The sequence below is a fragment of the Doryrhamphus excisus genome, chromosome 18, assembly GCF_030265055.1.
Source record: "Doryrhamphus excisus isolate RoL2022-K1 chromosome 18, RoL_Dexc_1.0, whole genome shotgun sequence".
NCBI classification, from domain to species: domain Eukaryota; kingdom Metazoa; phylum Chordata; class Actinopteri; order Syngnathiformes; family Syngnathidae; genus Doryrhamphus; species Doryrhamphus excisus.
In genome coordinates, this window is record NC_080483.1 from 8,146,420 (window position 1) to 8,173,542 (window position 27,123).

At 39.2% G+C, this 27,123-nt stretch overlaps 1 protein-coding gene across 2 annotated transcripts in view; it reads right to left on the reverse strand.

The window, feature by feature from the left end:
* Window positions 1–25,528, reverse strand: part of col2a1b (collagen, type II, alpha 1b) — a 42,693-nt gene extending 17,165 nt beyond the window's left edge. Inside the window, exons 1-26 of one of the 2 annotated variants that reach the window (XM_058055223.1) lie at window positions 25,350–25,528; window positions 25,133–25,252; window positions 20,530–20,739; window positions 17,760–17,776; window positions 15,809–15,841; window positions 15,449–15,481; window positions 15,311–15,364; window positions 13,333–13,434; window positions 12,988–13,065; window positions 10,708–10,752; window positions 9,417–9,470; window positions 8,647–8,700; window positions 8,050–8,103; window positions 7,900–7,953; window positions 7,763–7,816; window positions 7,641–7,685; window positions 7,511–7,564; window positions 7,382–7,426; window positions 6,231–6,284; window positions 3,403–3,501; window positions 3,279–3,323; window positions 3,114–3,212; window positions 2,934–2,987; window positions 1,371–1,478; window positions 1,103–1,156; window positions 43–141 (exon numbers count right to left, since the gene is read on the reverse strand). In XM_058055223.1, coding sequence (XP_057911206.1) covers window positions 43–141; window positions 1,103–1,156; window positions 1,371–1,478; window positions 2,934–2,987; window positions 3,114–3,212; window positions 3,279–3,323; window positions 3,403–3,501; window positions 6,231–6,284; window positions 7,382–7,426; window positions 7,511–7,564; window positions 7,641–7,685; window positions 7,763–7,816; window positions 7,900–7,953; window positions 8,050–8,103; window positions 8,647–8,700; window positions 9,417–9,470; window positions 10,708–10,752; window positions 12,988–13,065; window positions 13,333–13,434; window positions 15,311–15,364; window positions 15,449–15,481; window positions 15,809–15,841; window positions 17,760–17,776; window positions 20,530–20,739; window positions 25,133–25,226 — 1,692 coding nt within the window. In that variant the 5' untranslated portion in view covers window positions 25,227–25,252; window positions 25,350–25,528. Of the gene's footprint in view, window positions 1–42; window positions 142–1,102; window positions 1,157–1,370; window positions 1,479–2,933; window positions 2,988–3,113; window positions 3,213–3,278; window positions 3,324–3,402; window positions 3,502–6,230; window positions 6,285–7,381; window positions 7,427–7,510; window positions 7,565–7,640; window positions 7,686–7,762; window positions 7,817–7,899; window positions 7,954–8,049; window positions 8,104–8,646; window positions 8,701–9,416; window positions 9,471–10,707; window positions 10,753–12,987; window positions 13,066–13,332; window positions 13,435–15,310; window positions 15,365–15,448; window positions 15,482–15,808; window positions 15,842–17,759; window positions 17,777–20,529; window positions 20,740–25,132 lie in introns of both variants that reach the window. The other variant, XM_058055224.1, reaches the window with a different exon arrangement.
* Window positions 25,529–27,123: the final 1,595 nt, after the last annotated feature.

Consider the following 27,123-nt stretch of genomic DNA (forward strand, 5'->3'; position numbering starts at 1 on the left):
ATCATCTGGACAGGTATGATCTGATCTGTCCCTGCAACTTACCCGAGCACCCGGGAGACCAGATTCTCCAGGACGACCTGGGTCGCCGTTAGCACCTTTGGATCCACTGGCGCCAGAGGGTCCGCGCTCACCGGGGGCACCCTGCATTTGGAGAAAGCAGAATAAAAAAAAGGCTCTGGGAAGAAGACATCCTCAAAAATGGCCTCTCCTATTGATGGTGTTAAGCAGCAGTGTGAAGCATTGACCCGCTGTGAGATGAGCAGATTAAATTCTGGCAGATTCGTTTTGGGATAAATGGGTTTGTGTGCAAGAAGATAACGTTAAATGGGATTCTGGTGCTGATGTATGAGGGGGCAATCATTTGTGTGGCAATGGTGTCAGAGCTATGCTGCCATTTGGTGGCCAAGACAGGGAATTACAAGAATGATTGGTTGTATGGACCTGAGTATTATAAGGCTGAATTCACACTTGGTTAAAAAAAAAAAAGATACTTGGAGTGCAGAACATATAAACAAAGTAAAGACTTGATTGGACAGATTTTGTGACATACTATGTTACATAACATACAATATACCCAAACAAAAAGCTCTTATTATAGTTATTTTTATACTATGTTATATTTAGATTCCATGAAAACCTTGTAAGATATACTTTTAAAGAGATATACTTTTTGCCGTCATTTTAACACCGTGTCACTTGTTTCCATGTATACGTGTTTCATATGATCGCCATTAAACATGACAAGTGTGAATGCAACCTTCGCAGAGATGTGAACACATTTTTCCATGCACCACTGAACACATCATTAGCATGCCCTATTGTACAATTTGACCAAAATGCTATTAGGAGTTAATGATGTGTAAAATATTCTCCCAGTGTGCTTTGTGTGAAGTCACAGAAGCAATACCGCGGAATATTATGAAGTGTTTTGGAAAAAAAGACATAGAATCACACCAATATGAATTTGAATCCAGAAGGGACTCGAATCCTGCAGACTCAAACATCATTTGTTATGGTTTATATATATCACTGTCGTGTCCTTTACGCTCGCTTCCTCTTTTTTCTTGAGGGAAAAATTCTCATCCTTTTTCTACAGACTCACCTTGGGTCCAGCTAGACCATCTTGACCTGGGAAACCACGGTTACCGGGAGCTCCCTGAAGAGAAACCACCAAGCCACGGTCATATATTCACGATATTCATCATTTAGTCATTCATTCCTTTTCTGTACCACTTGTTGTTTGAATGAGTTCACAACAGGCACAGTGATTCATAGGATGTACTACTGTACTACTATCAGGATTTGATGACTGTATAGATAATATCATGTAGCTTTTATAACAATATTCAGTGAATTCTGAATGGTCTCACCCTCTCGCCAGGGGGTCCAAGTGGTCCAGCAGCACCGGGCTCACCTCTAGGTCCCCTCTTACCCTCTTCTCCCTGGGGGCCGAGGGCACCTTGAAGACCAACTGGCCCCTGCACAGAACATCCATTAGAGATTGTGTCAGAACAGAAAGTAATATATACGTATATACAGTACTGTATGTTGCATATGCTCAAAAATGTTATTACTATTATTTGGTTTGCACTGTTTTTAGCTATTTATTTACTTTTTACTTCTTTCTTCTAATACAATAATTCGAGCTATGGGCCAATAATTACCATATTTTTTCCCCATCATTCACAATCCTTATGTGAGACAGGAACACATACTTCTTTCCTTTTTCTGTGCATTATAGAAAACAAGTTAATATGAGCTATCTAACAATAGATATCACGGGAAATACCTATTTTTACAGCTTGACACAGACTACACCAAACGACACCAGCGGGTTCACTCCCTTATGAAACTGTTACTGGTGGCGGCTAACTAGCTCGTTAATTAGAGTTACCCGCCTAGCTTCTGGTCTTTGGGCTCTAAATGTGAGTCTCACTGATATATATGTCCAGTGATAACAATCATGATGATTTGGACACCATGATTACTTTTAGATATCATTTCTCTATTAACTAAATATAGTTTTACAAACGTGGGGTTATTTAGCCCCATAACTATAGCCTAGCTTCTTGCTTAGCAGCAAAACAAAAGGTGTTCAAAATGCTTCCCATGCTAATTCATGAGTGTGAAGGCAGCAGACACACAAGGTAATGATTGTTATTGGCTATCCAAGTTCCTATTTTAATATTATTAATAATAATAAATAATATAATATATAATATAATAATATTATTATATTATTTGTATGAATATTTAGCAAACAGCACATCAATAATGATTTCAACTGCAAATCATTTTATTTGATAGTATGCAATAAAAAAATTATCAATAAAATCATGATATTTCTATTATTATTATATTGTAATATATAATATAATATAATATAATATAATATAATATAATATAATATAATATAATATAATATAATATAATATAATATAATATAATATAATATAATATAATATAATATAATATAATATAATATAATATAATATAATATAATATAATATAATATAATATAATATTATATTATATTATATTATATTATATTATATTATATTATTATTATTATTATTATATATTAGTGTATTTTTTTTTTTAGATCAGTCATAGTAATCTGCCAGTGGCACAAATATTTTTTAGGTGGTACTTGGTGTAGTTTGACTACCAGTTGATAGTACAGTCGCCCCCTACTGGTTTTCCGATAGAATACAGGTTTAGGGTTAAGAAAGGTTTCCCAGCCCTTTTCAGTTGCCCCAACATGCACATATAGATATGTATTTTAGCTTTAGAACATAAAATGCATGAATTGATCATAATATACATGACAAATTTCAATCGTTGATCTATGAAATACTCATTCAGGACCTGCTTGGGTCAAGACTTGAGGATTCAGGCCTAGATTTTGAGAAAAAGAATGAAAAAGCACTTACAATCTCTCCTTTGGGACCGGCCTCTCCCTTAAATCCTGCGATACCCGGGTCTCCCTGAAGGAGTAAACACAAAAAACAGACATCATCATCGTGTCATCTTCAAGTACGAAAGTGGAAACTATTTGTTTCCCTAGCAGCTCTCTATATCGACCGTGTGGAATCATTTCTGTGATCACATACAGATGTTCCTTTTGGCCCGAGGGGTCCCGTCGCTCCCTGAGGACCTGGAGGCCCACGAGGTCCTGGGAAACCGGGAGCACCGGCGATACCGGGAGCGCCCTACAAAAGCAAGACACTCAGTACTTTCCATTGAACATGGAGTAGAAAACACTGAGGAGTACTCACAGCGGATCCTTTAGCTCCAGGGATGCCATCAGTACCCGGGTTTCCCTTTAAAGAACAACACAGAACTTAGTCATTGCAGCACCATGCTTATAACCACTGTGTTACATTAATACTCATCACTTACAGAAGCACCTGAAGGTCCAGATGAACCGGGAGTACCAGACTCTCCACGGGGTCCCTGAGCACCCTCTGGTCCACGAGCACCAGTAGGACCAGCTTCTCCCTGTCAGAAGACAAGATTTTTTCATGATACTAACAGTCACTGTCAATCAAAATAGGGCTAGAAATAAATGTATTCAATCTCTGTGACCATATAAAGGACATCCTGTGCTGATTCCAGTCGGTATAAAAGCCCCAATTTGGAGTTTGACCAATTTGGTTTGACTTTGCTAGTGGGTAATGTTTTTTCTTTGTTTTTTTTGTCATGCTACCACATTCAATGTTGAGCAAAAGTGTGACGACAACCATAGAACCGTGACTGGAACACACAAACGCGAATACAATGAATCAGTCATATGAATATAAAACACCACTACATGGCAGTATTGGTTGGAGAACATCTTCCTATTGCCTTTACAGTATGTTAACTTACTCTTACTCCAGTTAACAAAGGTTACATGATGGCAACAATCCTTTTGTATTATTTCCTATGGGGAAAACTTCATGAACAACTTGGGAGTCAACCATCATCTCAGAATTGTGTTCCACTTTATTGTCTAAAGGCAAACATGCACATGGCATGATGTAGGGAGGTTATAGGACAACCTTGGCACTTTCTAAACTTGAGGCTGTCTTGCTAGGTGCTAGCATGATGACTGTTAGCATGTTAGCATTTAAGCTAGTTTACTCATGTCTAAAGGCAAATACACACATGGCACTATATAGGGATGTTATAGGACAACCTTGGCAATTTCTAAACTTGAGGCCCTCTTGCTAGGTGCTAGCATGGTAGCCGTTAGCATGTTAGCATTTAAGCTGATTTACTCATGTGTAAAGGCAAATACACACATGGCATGATGCAGAGAGGTTTTAGGACAACCTTGGCAGTTTCTAAACTTGAGGCCCTCTTGCTAGGTGCTAGCATGTAGCCGTTAGCATGTTAGCATTTAAGCTAATTTACTCATGTCTGAAGGCAAATACACACATGGGATGATGGTAGGTTACAGGACAACCTGGCACTTTCTAAACTTGAGGCTGTCTTGGGAGGTGCCAGCATGGTAGCCGTTAGCATGTTAGCATTTTAGCATTTAAGCTAATCTACTCATGTCTAAAGGCAAACACACACATGGCATGATGGTAGGTTACAGGACAACCTGGCACTTTCTAAACTTGAGGCTGTCTTGCTAGGTGCTAGCATGGTAGCCGTTAGCATGTTAGAATTTAACTAATTTACCCATGTCTAAAGGCAACTACACACATGGCATGATGTGGGGACACTGAGGGACTGCCTCAACCTTTTCGGTACTTGAGGCTGTCTTGCTAGGTGCTAGCATGATGACTGTTAGCATGTTAGCATTTGAGCTAATTTACTCATGTCTGAAGGCAAATACACACATGGCATGATGTAGGGATGTTATAGGACAACCTTGGCAATTTGTAAACCTGAGGCCCTCTTGCTAGGTGCTAGCATGGTAGCCGTTAGCATGTTAGCATTTAAGCTAATTTACTCGTGTCTAAAGGCAAACAGACACATGGCATGATGGTGGGACACTAACAGATTCCCTTGACACTTTTGTGACTTGAGGCTTTCTTGCTAGGTGCTAGCATGGTATCCATTAGCACACCGGGCCCAAGGTTCACAGCACAGGTGGCAAGCCCATCAAAATTTCCACGGGAATTTTCTAGTTATTTATTATCCTGGCTTGAATGTATTGAAAAACTAAAAGGAGAAGCAGATTTGAGCAGATTTAGTCAAAACAGTTATTATTTCATTTTTCTATACAGTATATTCTGCAAAAATAGGCTGTTTTCCCACACACATATTTAATGAATATTGGGCCAAGACAAATGAGCTATGAGCCTAAAATGGCCCCAGGGCTGCAACCTTGGACACCCTTGACCTAACTCTGCATGTCCACACATGGCCCATAACCATCACATGCGGACAGAGGGCCCATCTTACTGAAATATGAACATAATTCCATATTTCCACTTTAGCCTGCCATTCAAAGCCAAATATGTGATGCTTTCCAGAGGAACCAAAATAACATTTCTACGGGAAGGAGGGTCAATCCTCCTCACCCTCTTCCTAATTGGACACTTGCCAGATATTTTTCCACGCTTCCTGTTATTGCAGCATGGCAGTGAATGGAATTCCTCTGCTACTGCGGCAGCATTATGGGATATCGCAGCCCACATAGTATGCTTTTATTCTTCATGGCTCTCAATCAAGGGAGAATATTTGACAAGAATGGAAGTTGAAGCAGAAATCCTTTCTGAGTTGCATTATTGGAGTCTAGTCTTGGTTTAAATCAGCTAATCCTCCACAGAAGCACACGGCACACATATCAAACTGCATCTAGAGTCCACTTTCCATTTGTAAATCCCTAAAGAGTAAAAGGAGTAGACAGCAAAGCATCAATGCTGAGAGCGTCTGCACATGTCCTATGAATAAATCAAAGCCAGGCAGGTTCGACGAAGACCCCGTGTCCAAGTTTCCACACTGATGGATGTTTTAAAGTGCTTTTCAGTGCAGTGCAGCTTTCCCTCATTTCACCAGAGCTTGGCCACTTGGCCCACAAATACTCTCCCTCTTCTACTAAGAACAGTTTAGAAAGGATAAAGTGGCTACATACTCGGTCTAAAGCCTCATTTGAACCTACAATGGAACCCTCATCACTCTGATGTCAGCCTGCTCATTGTAGATTGGCGTTCTAGGGATGGCTGTTTCATCTGCACGGGCCCCAAAGTGGCAATAAACAGCAAGCAGAGGAGTTAACTACAGTGACTCACCTTTGCACCAGGAGAGCCAGGGAAGCCTGGAGCGCCAGAAGGACCGACGGGACCCTATAAAGAAAAAAGTCAACAACTTTAGAGACCCTCATATGGTGGTTATAGAACACATAGGATAATCTATAACTATAAAAATTAATTAATTTTTATGTATTTAGTTTTATTTCACAATTTATGTTTTATAAAAGCGGTAGAAAATGAATGAATGAATACATTTCAATAACAATAAATTAAATACGACAGGGCTCGAGTAATAATTCCAGCAATACTTCAAAGCCGCCACTAGGTGACAGTAATGCTCTGTTCTCTCTCTACCCAATCAAAGGAGGAACATTCATTCATTCATTCATTTTCTACCGCTTATCCTCACGAGGGTTGCGGGCGTGCCGGAGCCTATCCCAGCTGCCCTCGGGTGAGAGGCACGGTACACCCTGGACTGGTGGCCAGCCAATCACAGGGCACATATAGACAAACAACCATTCACACTCACATTCATACCTATGGACAATTTGGAGTCGCCAATTAACCTAGCATGTTTTTGGAATGTGGGAGGAAACCGGAGTACCCGGAGAAAACCCACGCATGCACGGGGAGAACATGCAAACTCCACACAGAGATGGCCGAGGGTGGAATTGAACTCGGGTCTCCTAGCTGTGAGGCCTGAATGCGAACCACTTTTTTACACCGTGCAGCCCACTCCTACAATAATATTCATAAATTTATACTGGATTTTATTTTCATTCATTCATTCATTTTCTACCGCTTTTCCTCACGAGGGTCACAGGGGGTGCTGGAGCCTATCCCAGCTGCCCTTGGGCGAGAGGCAGGGTACACCCTGGACTGGTCGCCAGCCAATCACAGGGCACATATAGACAAACAACCATTCACACTCACATTCACATTAAGTTATTTTTACATCTGTATAACAGTTAAGGATATTAAAAAGTTCATAAAAGTTGAAAAAATGATTGGACTTGACATGATTTCCTATGGGAAACATTGTTGAGTCGAATTCTAGACATTTTCTACAGGAAGCTTAACTGGGGAATTTTGGAATAATATTATGTATTATAAGCAGACATACAGTTTTTTTCCCAATATTTCTGCAACAATACAAAAACTGAAAGAACATCTTTAAATAAGAAACTTACCGGGGGACCAGCAGGGCCGGGCAAACCATCATTACCACGGGCACCCTGGAATACAGTCATGGAACGTTAGCGGATGTGAAAAGTACAGCAAAGGCTGAGAACTTAGACACGACACAATGGGACACTCACAGCAACTCCGCTAGGTCCAGGACGACCTCTCTCACCGGGCAAACCACGAGGTCCCTATGTGGACACCAGGAAGATGGAACTGATATATCCATTGTTGGCTTGTTGTGATGTCCACACACATACTACATACCATTGGTCCAGGAGCTCCATTCTCTCCTGGAGCACCAGCTTCTCCCTACACGCAGGAAGTACTGGATGTTAGCATCCATAGTAGCATCTGCACCATCCATAAAGACACAGAGTCGCTAGTACCTTAGATCCAAGAGCTCCAGTCTCTCCCTTAGCACCATCAAGACCTGGATATCCCTGCATAAAAGAAGACATCATACACATAATTAATAAATAATAACAAATAATACTGATTGTTGTAAATCGAGAAGAAGACTCACTCGGTGTCCCTTGATGCCAGGCAGGCCAGGGGTTCCTGGGAATCCACGAGCTCCCTAAATGGCAAGAAGACATGATGATAGTGGACCAAGGTGGTCAGGGTTTAAAAGTCGGCATATACAGGAAGGGGGACTGGTGGAATCAGGACTTACCTGAGGTCCAGTAGGTCCACGTTCGCCAGATTTTCCAGGTTTGCCAGCCTCACCCTAAACAGACACAATGTTAGAAAATGATGTACATTTTTCAGTCTTTTAATATTTAATACAATTTATCATTCATCTTAAATATTTTATATTCATTAATATAAAATTCATATTAATGTGTAAATATTTTAATTATTGCATATTTTAATAAATATTGAATAAATGATCTTTTTTTACCTATATCGTAGAATTTATATACTGCATTTGATCATATCTAAGATTATACTTAATATAGTGCCCCTAGTGGAGGTGCAATGATATTGAATGTCTGCTGCCACCCAGTGGCCACAAGTGGAAATTACATCTTGACATCAAATGCTTTCAAGAAAAAGGGGGTCCAATTTGATGATACAAGAATATAAGAATTGGAAAACATATAATTTCAACTTTACAGATAGTTAAGAAAAAAAATAAGGTAATAATAAAAAAATAAAAAGTTAATACATTAAATGCTATTGAAGGTATTCATGATTAAAATTGTGTATTAATAACACTAATTGATACATTTCAAATATAAAATAATATAATAAAACATTTTACACTCACATCATCTCCAGGTTTTCCAGAAGGTCCTGGGGGTCCACGGGGTCCCATGGGCCCCTATAAGTGGCGACAAAACAAGCCCGGGTAAGACATGTAGACAAAAGTGACATAATGTGCGTAATCAAAGCCTTGTGGCTCCACAGTGTATACATTAAAAGTCAAGACTCTGTGAAAGGGTCAAATTTTCCCTTTTACTTTGTAAGGCCACGTGGTTCACACGAGACTGCCGCCACACCTGTCAAGTTGCTTCCTGGTTGGGAAGCAGTGATTTTAATCACACTTAATGATGCAGCCTTTTATGGGGGAAACGCCACGGGGGCAGATTAGCACAGTGGCGTGGAAGGAAGCCCTCCGGCACGTCCACATGCTGAGGGATTGTGAAAGATCGGCGAGGGTCATGTGATTTCTGGAAGCTTCATCAGCAGAAATGAGGCAGGATACGGCAAAACAGAACATGGATCGTCTTGTTACTAAATGAAATATCAATAAATGTGCAGTTCTGCCGTCTGCTTTGCACCATCATAGTTCACATATAAATAATAAATGGGTAGCGTATAGCCATAGTCAGCCTCTACATGAAAGAGATGAAAATGAAAAGGATGGTGCATGGAACCTCTTTTAAGTGCAAATGGCTGAGGAACAAGGGTAGTCAAGATGAGAGACACCTGCAAGAGTTTAAAAATATATACAGAAAAATATATACACTATATGCACTATATAGGTAGAGGGGGAGTTGTTTGTTATAATAAACACTGGAAATGTTTAAAACTTACAGACTGTCCAGGCTCTCCAGCTTCTCCTGGGTTGCCTTGGAAACCTTGAGGGCCCTAGTGGAGAAAAAAGAAGTGCATAAACAACCAGCTACAAATGGTCTATTATGGTCATAATAAATAATAAAAAATACAACATTTTAAAAAAGCTAAAATCTAAAGCACTATTTGGAAAAATTGCAAGTAAAGGCAGAACTACAAAGATTAAAAAAAAACATTGTTGTGCTTTATAAACTAAACTAAACTAAACTAAACTAAACTAAACTAAACTAAACTAAACTAAACTAAACTAAACTAAACTAAACTAAACTAAACTAAACTAAACTAAACTAAACTAAAATAAAATAAAATAAAATAAAATAAAATAAAATAAAATAAAATAAAATAAAATAAAATAAAATAAAAGCTTAAAACAAATTATACTTTGTTCAATAAAATCCAGTTAAATGAAAAAAGTTGACTAAAATATGGGGCCTAAAATAAAATGAATTGACTAAAATAACATTAAAATAATAAACTACTTCACATCTCTTTCTGCTGTATGAAATAAAAAATAATTAAAGTCAAATAGAAGTATGGTGAATTCTACTGCGTAATATAATAAAAGGCTGAAATAAGAAGTTAAAAATGATACATAAAACATTAAAAATATATAATTCTTCTTCTCAAAATACAAATCATAAATACTAAAATAGAACAAAGTAATTAAACATTTTATTTCCCATTTCAAATTCAGAAGAATTATGCAAAAAACACCTTGGTTTAAGCTTCATAAAACTTTGTTGAAATATTGTTAATATAGAATATTTGGACAAAACTTTGCTTTGTTGTTCTGTGACTCTTCATGGCAACAACAATATTTAGTAAAATGCATGAGATAGCCTTGACGGAGGCTACCGAGTCATTGAACTGTAAGCAATGGAACCACAGGAGGCTTCCCAACATAAAACATCCTTATGTTCTCGAGCACACGGGGACTACGTCAAGTTGAGACCCGTCAGTGTGGGCATGGCCTGCCTAATAACTTGGGGAGAAGCTCCCAGGGGGCCTACAGGTAAAGCGGGCAAGAGGCTAAGATACAAATAAGACATAAATTATCAGGTGTTCCATGAGAGGGGAGGGGGGCGGGGACACCCTGGAGCCTTCACCTGCAAAAGTATTCCACAGCCATCTCTATCAAGCATGTAAACATCTCATTGGTATCATCCTACACATACATTCATGGACTTTAGCAGAGTGGAAAACACAGGAAGTGTGATTTAGAGCTTGTTAAGGGTGAAAAGTGAGTACTTACAGGGGATCCAGTGGGGCCAGGTGGTCCTCTGGGACCCATTGGGCCCTGAGTTTCAGATGGGGAAGAGAGACAATCAGGAAACTTGACACGTAATAGTCACAAAAAACCCTTCATATTGTTGAAGCACACAGTTGGCCATGACATTAGGTACACCACCACTAGATGGAGCCTGCGTACCGCTAGTACTACTTGAACCACAGTTTGAGAATCATTGGTAAACGCATCACAACATTTCGTTTGTCCCTTTCCTGGAGCAAAACATCAACACTGCAAAGTACAACTACTATCTACTGTGTATGTGTACCACTACCTACTGTGTATGTGTACCACTACCTATTGTGTATGTGTACCACTACCTACTGTGTATGTGTACCACTACCTACTGTGTATGCGTACCACTACCTACTGTGCATGCGTACCACTATTTACTGTGGATGTGTACCACTACCTACTGTGCATGTGTACCACTACCTACTGTGCATGTACCACTATCTACTGTGCACGTGTACCAGTACCTACTATGCATGTACCACTACCTACTGTGCATGTACCACTACCTACTGTACATGTACCACTATCTAGTGTGCATGTGTACCACTACCTACTGTGTATGTGTACCACTACCTACTGTGTACATGTACCACGATCTACTGTGCATGTACCACTACCTACTGTGCATGTGTACCACTACCTACTGTGCATGTACCACGATCTACTGTGCATGTACCACTACCTACTGTGCATGTGTACCGCTACGTACTGTGCATGTACCACTACCTACTGTGCATGTGTACCACTACCTACTGTGCATGTGTACCACTACCTACTGTGCATGTACCATTACCTACTGTGCAAGTGTACCACTACCTACTGTGCATGTACCACTACCTACTGTGCAAGTGTACCACTATCTACTGTGCATGTACCACTACCTACTGTGTATGTGTACCACTACCTACTGTGTATGCGTACCACTACCTACTGTGCATGCGTACCACTATTTACTGTGCATGTGTACCACTACCTACTGTGCATGTGTACCACTACCTATTGTGCATGTGTACCACTACCTATTGTGCATGTGTACCACTACCTACTATGCATGAGTACCACTACCTATTGTGCATGTGTACCACTACCTACTGTGCATGTGTACCACTACCTACTGTGCATGTGTACCACTACCTACGGTGCATGTGTACCACTACCTATTGTGCATGTGTACCACTACCTATTGTGCATGTGTACCAGTACCTACTATGCATGTGTACCTACTTCATCACCTGGTGATGGTATGGTAAAAATGCTAAATTCCCAAGTGTCATGTATACTTCTACTCTAGCTCCACAGTTCCAAGGTCACCAGCTGGTGTGAGGTTAAGTGAACTCTCCATGACTCTTTTTGGGGAAGAACGAAAAAAAAAATCAAATGAAGGAAACTGCAGCAGCAGGTGAGATTCCTGCGACTCATTTCTCCTCCACTCAGCTTCAGTGTGCTTTCTGGCTGGAATCACACGCCACAAGTCCTAACCTCACCCCCCCACCCCAAGAATCACATTCTGTCAAGCTGATGATCCAAGCACACGCCACTGTGGAATTAAGCATTAACAAGTTCCTCAAATGTTTTCACTGACGAGTGACAGCTATTCCCTTTCAGTCCGGATAGAAACGCTCCTTTCAGCTTCTTTGGTGCTGTATTTGAAAAATACAAATAAAAACACAAACTGCAGCCAAATAAAATGCACCACAGTGCTTCCTCACATGGAGTGAACGTCACCTTTGAGTGGGGGTGGGGAAGCATTGGCCATAGTGGCTGTAGACCTATCAATGGAGCCCTGTATCTTCTGTATGTACTGTATGTGTGTCTTTCAGAGGGTCTCAGTAGAAACCTTGTTCCACAGTCTGCTATGTAGGATTTGGGGTCTTGATCACCTGCTGGTCCCATCCTGGGTCCATGAGGGGGGGTTGAGTTAATGTCCAAACATGAAGATTGGCTCAAACAGGAGGATGAAAATTCCTTATTCCATACCGGGTTCTCCAAAACTTCCCAGTGTGGAATGAAGTTATGATTTGAATCCTTCTTTCTTGATTAAAACATGGAAAAAGATGATGTATCCATCTTGGAACGACCATGATCAGCATCCTTAGTCACAGTGTACAAAAACGGAGCATCCACAAAAAATCCTCTTGTGGAATAAAAGCTAATAAAGTTTTGTTGTTTTTATAAATAACATTTACAAGTAAGCCAAGGAGATAAAAGGAAAGGCCATCAAACGCTCACCATGGGTCCTTGCATCACGCCCATTTGAGCACCACCAGCTTTCTCGTCGAAACCGCCCGCCATCTGAGCAGCAAAGTTCTAAAAAAGTAATTAGAAAGTAATTAGATTCAATTACTTACAGTAGGTTTGCAATTTCCCCATCAAATGTTTTATTTGCGTTGCACACTTAATAAAAGGTGTGTCACATGACACAAGTAAGTTCACGCAATGAGGCCATACATGAGATTGGGTCTACGCTAACAATATGACATAAGAAAACCAATTACTGACACCAATTAACACAGTGGACCCTCTTCCTGCCTGTCTGTGAAAACACACAACTACTACCTGGGGAGGGACACTTACTCCGCCAAGGCCAGGGGGTCCGTTAGGCCCTGGAGGTCCAGGTGGTCCGGGGTTTCCGGGGGTGCCAGGCTCGCCATCTCTGCCACGGGGACCGGGGGTTCCCTAATAAAAATGACAAAGCAAATGTTAGTTTTCATATACATCATGTCCACTTTGAGACTGTAACAAGTTAATGATTAACGTACAATTACATTTAGTGGCTTATTTTCCTTTATTGGTCATTTGATCCATATTTTTAGTTGCTTCACTTTTGTTAATTGTTGTTTTTGACAACTTGGTGCACAAAAGTGCAAAAAAAAATTCTGTTTTCTACACTGTTATAAAATTATTTCATGATGAGAAAATGTGCCCATTGCTGAAACCTTTTAAATATGTTGCCTTGACTTCGTCTGCACTGCGTAACTGGACATAATACACAAACTGTACTAATACAAGAACGCCTATACAGCTATTTTGACATAGTACATATTAACAGTACTCATGTTATGTACACAACTATCGAGGAACTAGTACAGTGTTCCCTCATTTATTGCGGGAATAGGTTCCCAAAATAGCCTGCAATACGTGAAATCCACAAAGCAGCCAACTTCATTATGATGTATGTTTTAGGGCTGTAAAACCCATTCACCATACATTTTATACAATAACATTCCCTGCCTGTCAATCATATTTATGTGTCTTTATTTACCTCCAGTTCCGACACAGGAAGTGAAGTGACTTATTTTTCACTCCTGTGATCTCGCCTTTTGGTCCGGCTGGTTCAATATTTATGGAATTCTTTGTTTGAAAGCCATATCAATTAAAAGTATTCCAAACGTGCTTATTCTTGTCAAGTGAGCATCCTTGGATAGTACATGCTGTTACCAAAAAACAGGTTCCACTGTCTGTGCAAATTAATTAATTAATTAATTAATTTTCTACCGCTAATCCTCATGAGTGTCACAGGCGTGCTGGAGCCTATCCCAGCTGTCTTCGGGCAAGAAGCAGGGCAAACCCTGGACTGGTCGCCAGCCAATCACAGGGCACATATAGACAAACAACCATTCACACTCACATTCATACCTATGGACAATTTGGAGTTGCTAATTAACCTAGCATGTTTTTTGGGAATGTGGGAGGAAACCGGAGTACCCGGAGAAAACCCACGCATGCACGGGGAGAACATGCAAACTCCACACAGAGATGCCAAAAGGGTGGAATCGAACCCGTGTCTCCTAACCTAACCACTCGCACACCGTGCAGCCTATATGCAAATTGCAAAGTGAAAATGTTGAATGTTCCACTCATACTTATTTGATAATACAGTGGATCTTGGGAAATATTCACAATTTTTTTCAATCTTTTTTTTATTTACGAAAAATTCTGCCCTTTTGAGCTTTTAATCTCCATAACTATGACAACCCATCAAATTTACCCAGCATGTTTTGTGGGTTATGCATACTAGTAGTGTTCTGCATGTGTATTACTGTGTGTGTTCCACATGTGCTACTTTTCACTATAAGTGAGGAAGGTGTTTGGGTTGATGACCGTAACCCAAGCGAGAAGTGGAGATCTATTGAATACTATAAAGACGTGGAGTGGATCGTAACTTCTGGTGTTCTCAAGTCGAACTTTCCAGCTGCATGAGTGACAGGAAATGTTTAAATATTATACTTGAGGTGATAATTGATGGTTTCAGATGATGATGATTCATGAGGTCAGACTGGTGTAACGCATGTGGTGACATATCGCAAGAATGCGCTGAGAGGATCCTTCACCTTTGTAACAAAGCCATTGTGTTTTGATCAAATTCCCACAATGAGGTTTACATTAACCGGACCGCATCTTGTTAAACAAGCCTGGCAGACCACATATGGCCGCTGAGATGAAAGCTGCCATTCTGCACCCTCACCCATACCACTTTAACGCCGATCAATGGCGCGCACTGTAGATATTTATTTTCCAATATTTATTTAAGTCAAAAGTGGAGCAAACTGACCCTCTCTCCCTTTTCTCCTCTTGGTCCTCGGGGTCCCTGCTCTCCTGGTGGGCCCTGAGTGAGCAAGCCAAAGAGGAGTTAGTTAGATGAAGAAATATACTCTCACATCTTTGAATGGAAAGGTATGAATGGAGGTACCATTGGGCCAGACGGTCCTCTTGGTCCTACAACCTGCAGGACAAAAACATCAATTAGCATATATGATGTTTCTTATACAGACACAAACTGTACGTCATTCTTTCCAGATGCATTTGCGCAGGACTCTTTCATCAGAGCGTTAATTGCTACCCTCTTCAAAAGGGAACGCATTTAAAGAGAGATAGGATAAACAATCCCTGGTTTATTTGCTGCTGCAAACATGCAAGCACTCAAGAGGGGCAAAGCATTTCCAGACGGCTTCTGTAGGTTCTTAAGTAGCAGCTAGCAGCCTATAGAGGCTGACACAGTTTATAGTATTTCATATTATGGTATGAGTATAAAGAATGAATGTTTACTTACATCAGTAATATCTCCGGGTTCGCCTTTTTGGCCCTGTGAGGGAAAGCAAAGTAATAACCATCAATAACAAGATAATCCATGTCATTCTTCATACTTTTTGTGTATTTCCTTTAAAACTGTCCTCTGCTCTAATAAATGCCATGCCTCCAGTAATAGCCGCTGTATTGTCTCTGCACCTTAATAATAAATAATATATATATAATAATATATATATAATATATATAATAATAAATAATCAAACGTGAGGCTGTGATTCCAATTTACTTCGTCTTTACCACGAAAATGAAAAGCGATGTAAGTCATTCAATACCAAAGACAAAGTAATCCCAATAAGGTATTCATACAACTTTTACCTTTTTTGTGTGTGCAAAAGATAAAATGATGCAACTCACTTTAGAGCAATTTTAAGCTATGGAAACGGCCACAAGGGAGAAGTGCATTGGACAAAAGCTCGGCAGGAATCATGTGAACAGAATGACAGGAAGAAGGAAGTGGGATAGCATGGTATGTTCATAGTCTCATATTTGTGAATGAATTAATCGTTATTTTGATGTACAACAACCTTATTTATTTGTTTATGTTGGTATAGTTGCTTAGATATTGTTGCCATAACACTAAAAATATTTGTGTCAAAGACAAAGTTATGCTTGAAATATATCTGTTCACCAAAAGGTGGACCTCTCCCGTTTCTAGTTGGGAACTGATATTTTTCTAAAACTTACCTATATTCTACTGCTGAGTACTACAAAATGGAAAAAGGTAGAAACAAACTTTTATTTTCTGATGAAAGATGAGAGTCTAATCTTTCTTTTGGTATGTTCCATATTTATATAAGCATAGAACACAATATTCTGTATGCCTTGAAAGATCAGTCAAAATAATCTCAATCATACTGAAGGGGTTTTCTTTTGAAAAATGACTGGGATTGAATGAGTTAAGTGACTGAAAAAGGTTGTAAAAAATCAATCATATAAAAATATTTATTATAATACCTACTATGCTGTTATGCACAGTACATATAATATATATAATTGAGTAGCATTATTTAGTACTCTCGGTACTAGCAGTAATGTAATATTACTTGTCAACATGTCAAGACAATTGATGACATTTTCACATGAAATTCATAAAAAAAAACTTAAATACAGTTCTTGTATCTTGTATAACATCATTATATGTAGTTATTATCCCATTTGCATCCCGAGGAAAAAATGCATGAATAAAATAATTTTTAAAACCCTTTTGAAATCTAATAATTATTATAATTATTATAATTATTATAATTATTATAATTATTTTTTCATATTTCTTTTAATATATTTGTATTAAGTTTATTAACAATGTAGTTAAAATTCACATTTACTGTACTTCTTGTTTGTGAGTTTTTGCAGTCCTGTTACTTGTTACACATTAGACTCTGAAATATTTGGTACATTTTCCAAGTTACACGGTCTACAGTAATGCGCTTAGTGTCAACATGCTATTAGCATAAAAGCCACATGGTTATATTTAATGTATTTGTTAATTCTCTGCTAAAAACTCCTGTTGCTTTCAGCCCTGTTATTTAAATGAATCATCTTGGCTTCGGAAAGTCATACAAAAATAAAATAAAGTTGCCTGAGAGAAGCTTGTATAATTAATAATACATATACAATAATACATTTTAAGGAGTGTATTGTCAGATTCCGAGTTGAAAAAAAGTTTATTTTGAGAGTTATAACAAGCAAATGGCACCGTTTCAGTGGAAAGGTCCTAGTACTTAGTACCTAGTAGTGGGGCCATTCATCGTGCATATGTACTACAGAATTATGAACTACATAAAGACGCCATGTGGAAAATAACGAGTGACAAGTAGAAGACTAAATCCGTGAAATATGACATATGAGTTTGGCAAACGCGGCTTGAGTTACAGGTGTTCAAGGTCCTTCATGGTCCTTCACACATAACTCACCTTAGCTCCAGGTGTTCCTGTGACGTGGCCCAGCAGCGGAGATAAGACACAGAGTTAGAAAACAAGATAACACAATACATACAGTAACACAAGACATACTAATATTATAAATACAATATTATAAACCTGTATTTAAAATCACGCTACTTTCAAGACGTACTGGCCCATTAGGATGTTGCTGACTCCATCTTTATTGTAGGGGCTTTAAAGCAGAAGCAAAGCAGCTACTTAGCAGCAGGTGGTTAGCAAAACTACATTTTACAAATGATATCTACTGTATATATCAATAACTTGTTAATGTTAAGATAGAACTTCTAGACAAATCGGCACTGTCCAATGAAAAGCATGTACTGTACAAGTGTGCACATTGCATATACAGTCAGTCAAAAATTTTGGGACACATGCCTATGCTTTTGAGTGCATCACTGCAAAAGCATGCATGGAGTATCACTATATGGAGTATCAGATTAATATATGACAAAATTTCTCTTTCATTTCGCTTGGTCACTAAATAAATAAATAAATAATAATCATACAATAAAAATGAACTTGATAATTAGAGTATATTTCCTTTTTTCTAGCCTCCACACAGGTAGGAGAAAAATTCACTCATGGTTTCAGCTTCTTGATGTGTTTGTTCCATAGAAAAATACAACTCTTTGTCTCGGTGGGTGGAGGCGGGGGCCGGTACAATACACACAGTGTATTGTGTGTGTAATTAATAGAAAATAAATTAGTAGATTACAATATATTTTAGTTTTCTTCTAACAATGTTAGGCAAATAACATGTGCACTGAATATCCTAATTTTGTTATGTATATATTTATATGGATTTACAGTACAAAACAGCGCCAATCAAACGTTTCCCTGTGCTTTTGAGTCACAAGGTGACTTCACCACTAATGCATATTATTTTAAAAAGTTTGGCATATAACATATTTTTGGATATGTGCACTGAATTTGACAATGTTTTTATTTCAAAATATATATTTTTTACAATAGATACACAGAGACAAACAGTACCATGCAGTAATTATCATAGGTTTAGACAGACTTTCCTATGAATGAGAAAGTGTCTCCAAACTTGTGTAACAATGATGTGTATTATATAATAAAATTAAGGAAGCATATTGCTGCTCATTTTGTCACTTAAAAATCTACTTTTCCAAATCCTAAAGATATAAATCACATAAATTGCAGATTCAGTACAGTGAAGAATCATTGAATAAGAAGCTACGTCTAAACTTTTAACTGGTACTGTACAGTTTATTAATCCTATGAAGATTTTTTTTTATTAAAGAATAACATGCTTTTCATTGGACAGAGTTCTGAAATATTCAATTCTAGTCAATAAAAAAGGCAAACTACTGCACTTCAGAAGTCAAATAACATGGAAAGATCACGTTCAATGACTTCTAATCAGTTCCCAGCAGTATTTAATCATGGCTGCACCTGACTGAGCTTAAAGAGCCTACTTTGTAAATACAATGCATAACAAAGCGTTTTTAGGCATATTGATGAAAAATATAAAAGCAATCACTGAAACAGGCATGCACTGCAGAAAGTGACACTCTAGATTTCACTCATGCCGCCCCAATGATTTGACTTTTTTCTTCCAACAGCAGCTTTTGAAAAAATATTTATATATAAAAGGTCATTGATTGAGTCTATCACAATTATGGCCGCCACATCACATGTGCACAACTGCACAAGATAGATTATGGAGTAGAAATGTGAAGCCGTGTCTCCTTGACTTAAGTATTTCCTTAATGACTCCCACATGCTTTCACCGGGCTCAGACTACAGGAAAGACTATTCCAAGCAAGGTGGGGCCAAGGTGAGCCTACTGCTGTGGAAAAACTCAAAAAAAAAATGTAGGGAAGCATTGCAGTGGAATCTGCTGAACTGTGTCACTGTTGCTTGATTGGATCATGTGTTTGTTTTGGGGGCAGAAACAAAGAACGATACAGGTGGTCCTCGTGTTACGACGTTCCGTGGTTAAGACGCACTCCCAAAGACGAAAACGACCAAAATATGTAGGTAGGAAACCCTGATTTTATTATTTTTTTAGTTCGTTTTTGCCTCTTTTTAATGGCTGTGCATGAAGAAAAGTGAAAGTGAAGTGAAATTAAGCATCGTTAAATGTTCATAAAGTGGATAAACACATATATATATGTTATTCTTGAACTTGTGAAAGGATCTTCTCCTATAAAATGGACAGTGATAACTAAGGCTGTCTCTCATTGTGTCTTTTTTCTTGTATTTCATTAATTCATCATTTAGTTACAACGGGCGGCACGGCAGACCTCACAGCTAGGAGACCAGGGTTCAATTCCACCCTCAGCCATCTCTGTGTGGAGTTTGCATGTTCTCCCGTGCATGCATGGGTTTTTTCCGGGTACTCCGGTTTCTTCCCACATTCCAAAAACATGCTAGGTTAATTGGCGACTCCAAATTGTCCATAGGTATGAATGATGAATGTGAGTGTGAATGGTTGTTTGTCTATATGTGCCCTGTGATTGGCTGGTGACCAGTCCAGGGTGTACCCCGCCTCTCGCCCAAAGACAGCTGGGATAGGCTCCAGCAACCCCCGCGACCCTCGTGAGGAAAAAGCGGTAGAAAATGAATGAATGAATGAAGTTAGTTACGACTTTGTACGGAATTCGTACGTAGACAAGAGGACCTCCCGTCGTGTCGTTTCCCACCACCAAAACAAACAACATGCAGGGTAATTTATTTATGATGAAGTGTGAGATAAATAAATTACAACCAATGGGTGGAGCCGGGTCAGCGGCGCAGATGGGGCAACACTCTCCGAATGGGATTTCAGGTTTGGGGCAGTCTCTGAGCTCCTCGCAGACAATGTCGTCACATAGAACGGTCCCGGTGTCGCACACGCAGATGCGACACGGCTCGGGCTTCCACACGTCCTTGTCGCTATAGCGCTCGCCATCTTGTGTACAGCTAAATGCATCCTCCTCTGTGCCATGCAGAGGGGACAGAGTGCAACAGTGTGGAAGGGAAACGAGGTTAGCATAATATCATGTAAAATATTTTCATGTGGACACAACCTATTTCAGAAATAACAATAAATATTGGAAAATCATGCCCAGAAAAATGATACATTTCACAAAAATGTGAAAACTCATTCGACCTATATAATAATTTGGAGTGCATGAGAAAGTGGAAATTAAAATATAAACCTTTTAAACCGGGTACGCCCTCAGAAATATTTTGCTACCTCCACTTATCATCAAGTAGTTCATGGGTGTCCAAACTTTTTCCCACTGCAGCCTGTATTCTGAAATATGAAAGGACGCGGTGGCCATTTTGATATTTTTAGTTCCCCCAGGCTCTTGTAAATATGACTTACTAAAATTGTTGTGTCTTCTGCATAAAGCACATCTCATTTACCCCCCCCCCCCCCCCCCCCTGCTGGGAACTGGGGGATCGCGAGAGGCTGCCTACCAACATGTACAAATTTATAGTACTCAACATGCAATTTGACAATTTGACATGCATTTTCCTGGTTTCATTTTTAAGTTTAGTCTGTACAGTACAGATAAATGAATAAATATTATTAGTTACTGTAATATTTCAAATGGGTAGTGGGGGTTTCTTTTCTTTAATTTCTGAGGCTCCAGTAAGACTGAGAATAATAGTGAGGATAAGCGACATAGAAAATGGATGGCTGGATTTACCTTAAGTTAGTCATAATTTATAAATATGTGATAATACAGGTGAAATGCACCGCATACATGTACCACATTTCTTATATATTATTATATATAATGTATATACGTCTTTATGCTTTCCTGATAATATTTTTTCATCAAGCATTGACATTTCACACTTTACTGTATTCTGTGGTCTTTGAACGCACCATAATTGAGTTGCAAAGATGAACTTATGCTGTATTCCCTGGCCACTTTCCGGCTTTAAATGTCATGCCTTCACTCAAAAATATGATGATTTTCAATCATAAACATGTCTAAATGAACACAAATACAAACATAAGGCAAAGACGGTTTACAGTTGTGGCTGTTACCCATGTTAAGTTGAAACCCCCAATGTCATTTCCTGTCTGCCCCTCACTCAGCTCCCCTTGGGAACACATGTACAGTAACACACAGGAGCACAAGTTTCGTTTATGTCTCTTATTTTCTCTTATTATGCCTACTATGTTGGGTAATAAGAGTGTACAGGTGACTATAGGGGTGCTAGAGGGTGTCTAGAGAGCTCTAATACGTTACAAACTGTATTTAGAAGGTTGTAAACACATTTTCTAATCTGTAACTATGGAAGTATTCCATTTATAAATATGGTAGGGTCTTGTACCTGCCATAAATGAGGGATTCGACAACGACTCCGATTCCATGTGTTCATGTATCCTCTTACATTATCATTCATCAGTGGTGAGTAGCTAGACATTTTGTACTTTAAATGTCTTTAATAAGTGTATGAGGCATGTTTATGACTTCAACCTGGATTTTGTCACATGAACAATTTAAAAGAGGAGGGGATTCTCAAGCTGACTCTATTCTAATAATTAAAAAAAATCACAGAATCAAAGCAGAACGTTAACATGAAAAAAGAATAACAACATTACTTTTTATGAGAATAAAAATGATTATGGGAATAAATCATAATTACAAGAGGAAAATCTACACAAACAAAGTGGAAATAGTTGGATAATAAAAAACAACAAAATAAAAGAAAAATAGCTGTAATTTTAAGAGAATAAAGTCAAAATATGAAGTATAAAATCATTTTTTAATATGTGGCTCTCTGTGGAAAACGTTTGGACACCCCTGTTTCAAGACAATCAAGAGTTTTAAAAATATAGTAAAAAAAACATTAATGAAAATACCTACCACTGTTCTATAATGAATCAAATATAAGTCTAATTATAATTTCATAATAATGAAATTATCATAATAATGAAAATGTCCAATATTTTGATATTAATTTCCATTGTCGGTTTTTTATATTATGGCAGTTATTAAAATGATCAAATGAAAGAACCATTCTACAGGATTTTAGAACATTCTAACTTAATCCAGAGCATTCTAATCTACTGTACATTTGCTATAATAAATATAATATAAGAAGGGTTCATGGTTATTACATTATGGCGGTGACTCCTATAGCATTGTAAACCAATTAACAGAACCTGAAGTTTCTAAACCTTCCAGAGCATTCTAATCTATTATACATTGTATATAATAAGTATCATATCACACATAAATGTGTTTTCACATTGTAATTTTATGTCATTTATTCAGCTGTGTTTTGCACCATTCTCCAGTTTCTTAGAAACGTCTAGCAAAATCCAAAGCATTCTAATGTACTATGAATTAGATATAATAAATATAACATTTACAAGAAAATGACAATACTGATTATGTTTACATTAATTTGTCTTTTCATTGTTTTTTTTTCAACTTTATGACATTGTATTTTGAACCAGGCTACATGATCCTAGAAGGTCCTGACATAATCCAGAGCATTCTAATCTACTATAAATCTGATGTAATAAATACAAAAATATTAATAATACTGAATATTTATATGCCATATGTCATAAGACAACTTCTTAGCATCTTAACACACACATTCAACACACAGACTCAACATTTGTCCAGAATATGACTAATTTTGTGCTCCACCAACCAGGATGCTCCACAGCCATTCACACTACATATTTAACAAACTTCAGAATGCAACATCTACAGTAACCACAAGGTGGCAGTGTAACATTATTACACCATTAAACCTAACAGGAAACAACTGCTAGAGACCCAAAATATCGGGCTGGTGTACATTTATTGAAGAGACAGCCTTGGCATTCAGAGCACCACTTTGGGGGGGCGTGGCTTCATTCAATGCAGCTACTGTACATTCAACAATCAGCTTGCTGGAGTTGATTTTTTCCAGACATGCTGACAAGAGATGCTGTCATGGGATGTGGAGCTGATGGCAGGGAAAGAGGGGGAGAGGAGAGGGAGGGCATGGGGTTGATGGGGGGGGGGGGGCACTTTTCAGGTACAGTAGCCATGTTTATCTCTTGGAACGCCGCTCAGGTGAAGGTGACCTGAAGGCCTCCTGGGAGTCATGAATGAGGGCCTTTCTGGAGGCGCACAGAGCCGGCAATTCACTAACTTTTGTCCAAACACAGGGTGCATTTTGGGAGCCCACCTGGGTGCTGCCGGAGATGGAAAAGTGGTCACCTGACCATGAAATCTGACTGTACTAATAAGACTCGTCTCTCACATGTTGGCAGCTTTTGCTCAGTAGACGAGTATTAAAAAAAAAAATGAAAGCCATAAAGTGTTCCCAGGTGCATCTTGAGGACGGGACTGTTTTCCATCTGTCTGCTTAGAATTCAGCATTCTGGGACTTTTGCGAAGGGTCTCAAAGGCTCTTAAGTGAGCAGTAGACAACTTTCATACCACTCTGTCTGGCCTTAGTTAGCACCGAGGAAAGAAGGGGGTGCATTGTACTCCTTTTGGAGAGGGTAACCTGAGACTCGCAAAGGCTTTTGTGGATTTTATTATGCTGAGACTATCCTCCCTATTGATGCACCTTTAATTGGTCTAATCTTATATACAGTATACATGCATATAGCATAATAACAGTATGCACTACAAAGGCTGGCTGTCACAGCTTAATCATTTAAGCAGATGGAAAACTTAAGGAAGGTAATTTCTGGAACTCAAATTTCCTCTGAATGCTAAATAGAAATAAGCTATATATATAAGAAGAAATTTGCTAAATATTGCAATTTCCCATGCAAATATTGCATATCAATGCACTTTCCCACAACGGAGACAAGCTAGGATTCGCCTGGATGCCCTCTGACAGCAAAGGAATGTGAACACTTTTCACCAAAAGCCCCTTGAGCCTGACCACCTTCACTGTTTTTTTTTTTTTTGCCCACTACCCCCCCCCCCCCCACCCCCCCACCTCACTCTCAGTCTATATGAAGTGAATGTGCAGTTAAAAGGAGCGCCTGTCAGTGCTCATAAAGCACCCACAGGTGTTCATCTTCTGACAGGAGGGAGGGGGGGAAGCACCCATGGGTGGGGGAGTTCAAGTCCAACTTAGAAAAACTTCAAGGTGAATTGCCTTCACTTTGGTGACGTTACCTGAACGCACCATCACTTTTTACGCACACGCATGCGTGCATCCAAGTTTAATACCACAAAATAAATAGTGGTCAAATCAGTAACATTCATTTTATTTATGGTAGCTTCCAAAAAAGCTAGCACGCCTGTGTTTTAGTCCGCAAACGGTTGCCAATCAGTGCGTAAAAGCGCAATTCCATGCGCAAAAAGCATACAATTTGTCTGAATAAGAAGTGAAGTACTCACGGTTGTCGTCCTCCTGACATCTGACAACGGCTAATAGGCACGCTTGGGTGGCTGCTAGTAGCAGTAGGGTCCTTGAATCCAGGTAGCTGAACATGTCTAAATATTAGACATGCAGTGGCCCTGGAGGGAAGAAAAAAGGGCTGCGCAGTGAGCTCAGCTCAGTGTTTAGTGTGTGTCCCTGTGTGTGTCCCCCAAATAATATCAATCAAAGCCGGACCATTAGACAGTTTGAACCCTTTCCCAAGCTGTGACGAGGAGGGGAAATCCGACAAGGCGGCAGGACTCGGACCTGCGACACAGAACTCAGCACCAGCCGCTTTGAGGCCAGAAGCGGTAGTTTTATGTTGCCTTCAATGATTCTTCGTATATTCCCCAAATATTGGGCCGGCCCATTACCCCCAGTGAGGCTGAAACCTGAGCCCATTTTCCCTCCCATGTGTCTGCCAGGTCCCCCCTCTTTAGTCCTAGACCACTCCTTTCCCCACGTGCTGCCACTGATCCCCCCCTCCCATCCTTACTTCTCACCTCCCCCTTTATTTCCTGAAGGGAGCATAGAAAGTTCTTCATTGGGCTCACTCTGATGCTTTGTTGTTGAACTGAACACCTCAGTGAGCTCCAACAGGTGTCATATATTTGGGAACACCTTCTCATTCAATATGATTATTCATAAAGTGTCTTCTAATACTTTTTCCTACTATCAATATTTACTTTTTCTCACTTTAGTCTTAATAGGGACAGTATACAGTGTATATCATGTTTTCATATGCATTATAATACTACTTTTGTGTCACTTTTAGCTTCTTCTTTTCTTTGGCATCTCTCTAAAGATCCTAAAAGAGGGGTGTCCAAGTGTGGTCCGGGGGCCATTTGCAGCCCGCGGAAGCAAGAAAACTAACAACAATAAGAAAAATTAAAAACGAGCATTACTTTTATGAGAATAAAGTAGCAGTACTACTAAAAAGTCATACTACTAATATAAAAATTGTTTAATATCACAACCACGTTTATAAGAGTAATTGTTTTAGAACAATAATTTTGGCAATATCAGTAGCAAAACCAAGAATATAAGGTGCAAAGATGGAAAAAGTTCTGATGTTCATTCATTCATTCATTTTCTACCGCTTATCCTCACAAGGCTCGCAGAGGGTGCTGGAGCCTATCCCAGCTGTCTTCACGCGAGAGGACGGGTACACTCTGGACTGGTCGCCAGCCAATCACAGGGCACATATAGACAAACAACCATTCACACTCACATTCATACCTATGGACAATTTGGAGTCACCAATTAACCTAGCATGTTTTTGGAATGTGGGAGGAAACCGGAGTACCCGGAGAAAACCCATGCATGCACGGGGAGAACATGCAAACTCCACACAGAGATGGCCGAGGGTGGAATTGAACTTGGGTCTCCTAGCTGTGAGGCCTGCGCGCAGCCCAAGTTATGATGTTAATAAAGTCAAACATATTATGAGCAAAAACGTCACAGCATTATGAAAAAATGACAAGAGGACAGTTGAAATATTTGTACAAAGCAAATTTAACAATACATACAATATATATTATGCACAGTATTTCGATTTTACCCCATGTGGCCGTCACTATGAGAAGTTTGGAAACCATTTTCCCCCCCGTTTTCGTTCATTCATTCATTCATTCATTCATTCATTCATTTTCTACTGCTTTTCCTCACGAGGGTTGCGGGGGGTGCTGGAGCCTATCCCAGCTGTCTTTGGGCGAGAGGCGGGGTACACCCTGGACTGGTCGCCAGCCAATCACAGGGCACATATAGACAAACAACCATTCACACTCACATTCCCCCCGTTTTGTATAAATCAATTTTAGCATATTATCACATGAATGCAAATGCATGCATCAATAACAAGCTACAGTATCTGAGCAGCCATTTTTAATTACAGTATATCTTCTCAAGGGACAATACCAGAATATTTGAATAGAATGCGTCCATTCTTGTATTAAGTATAGCTGGATGA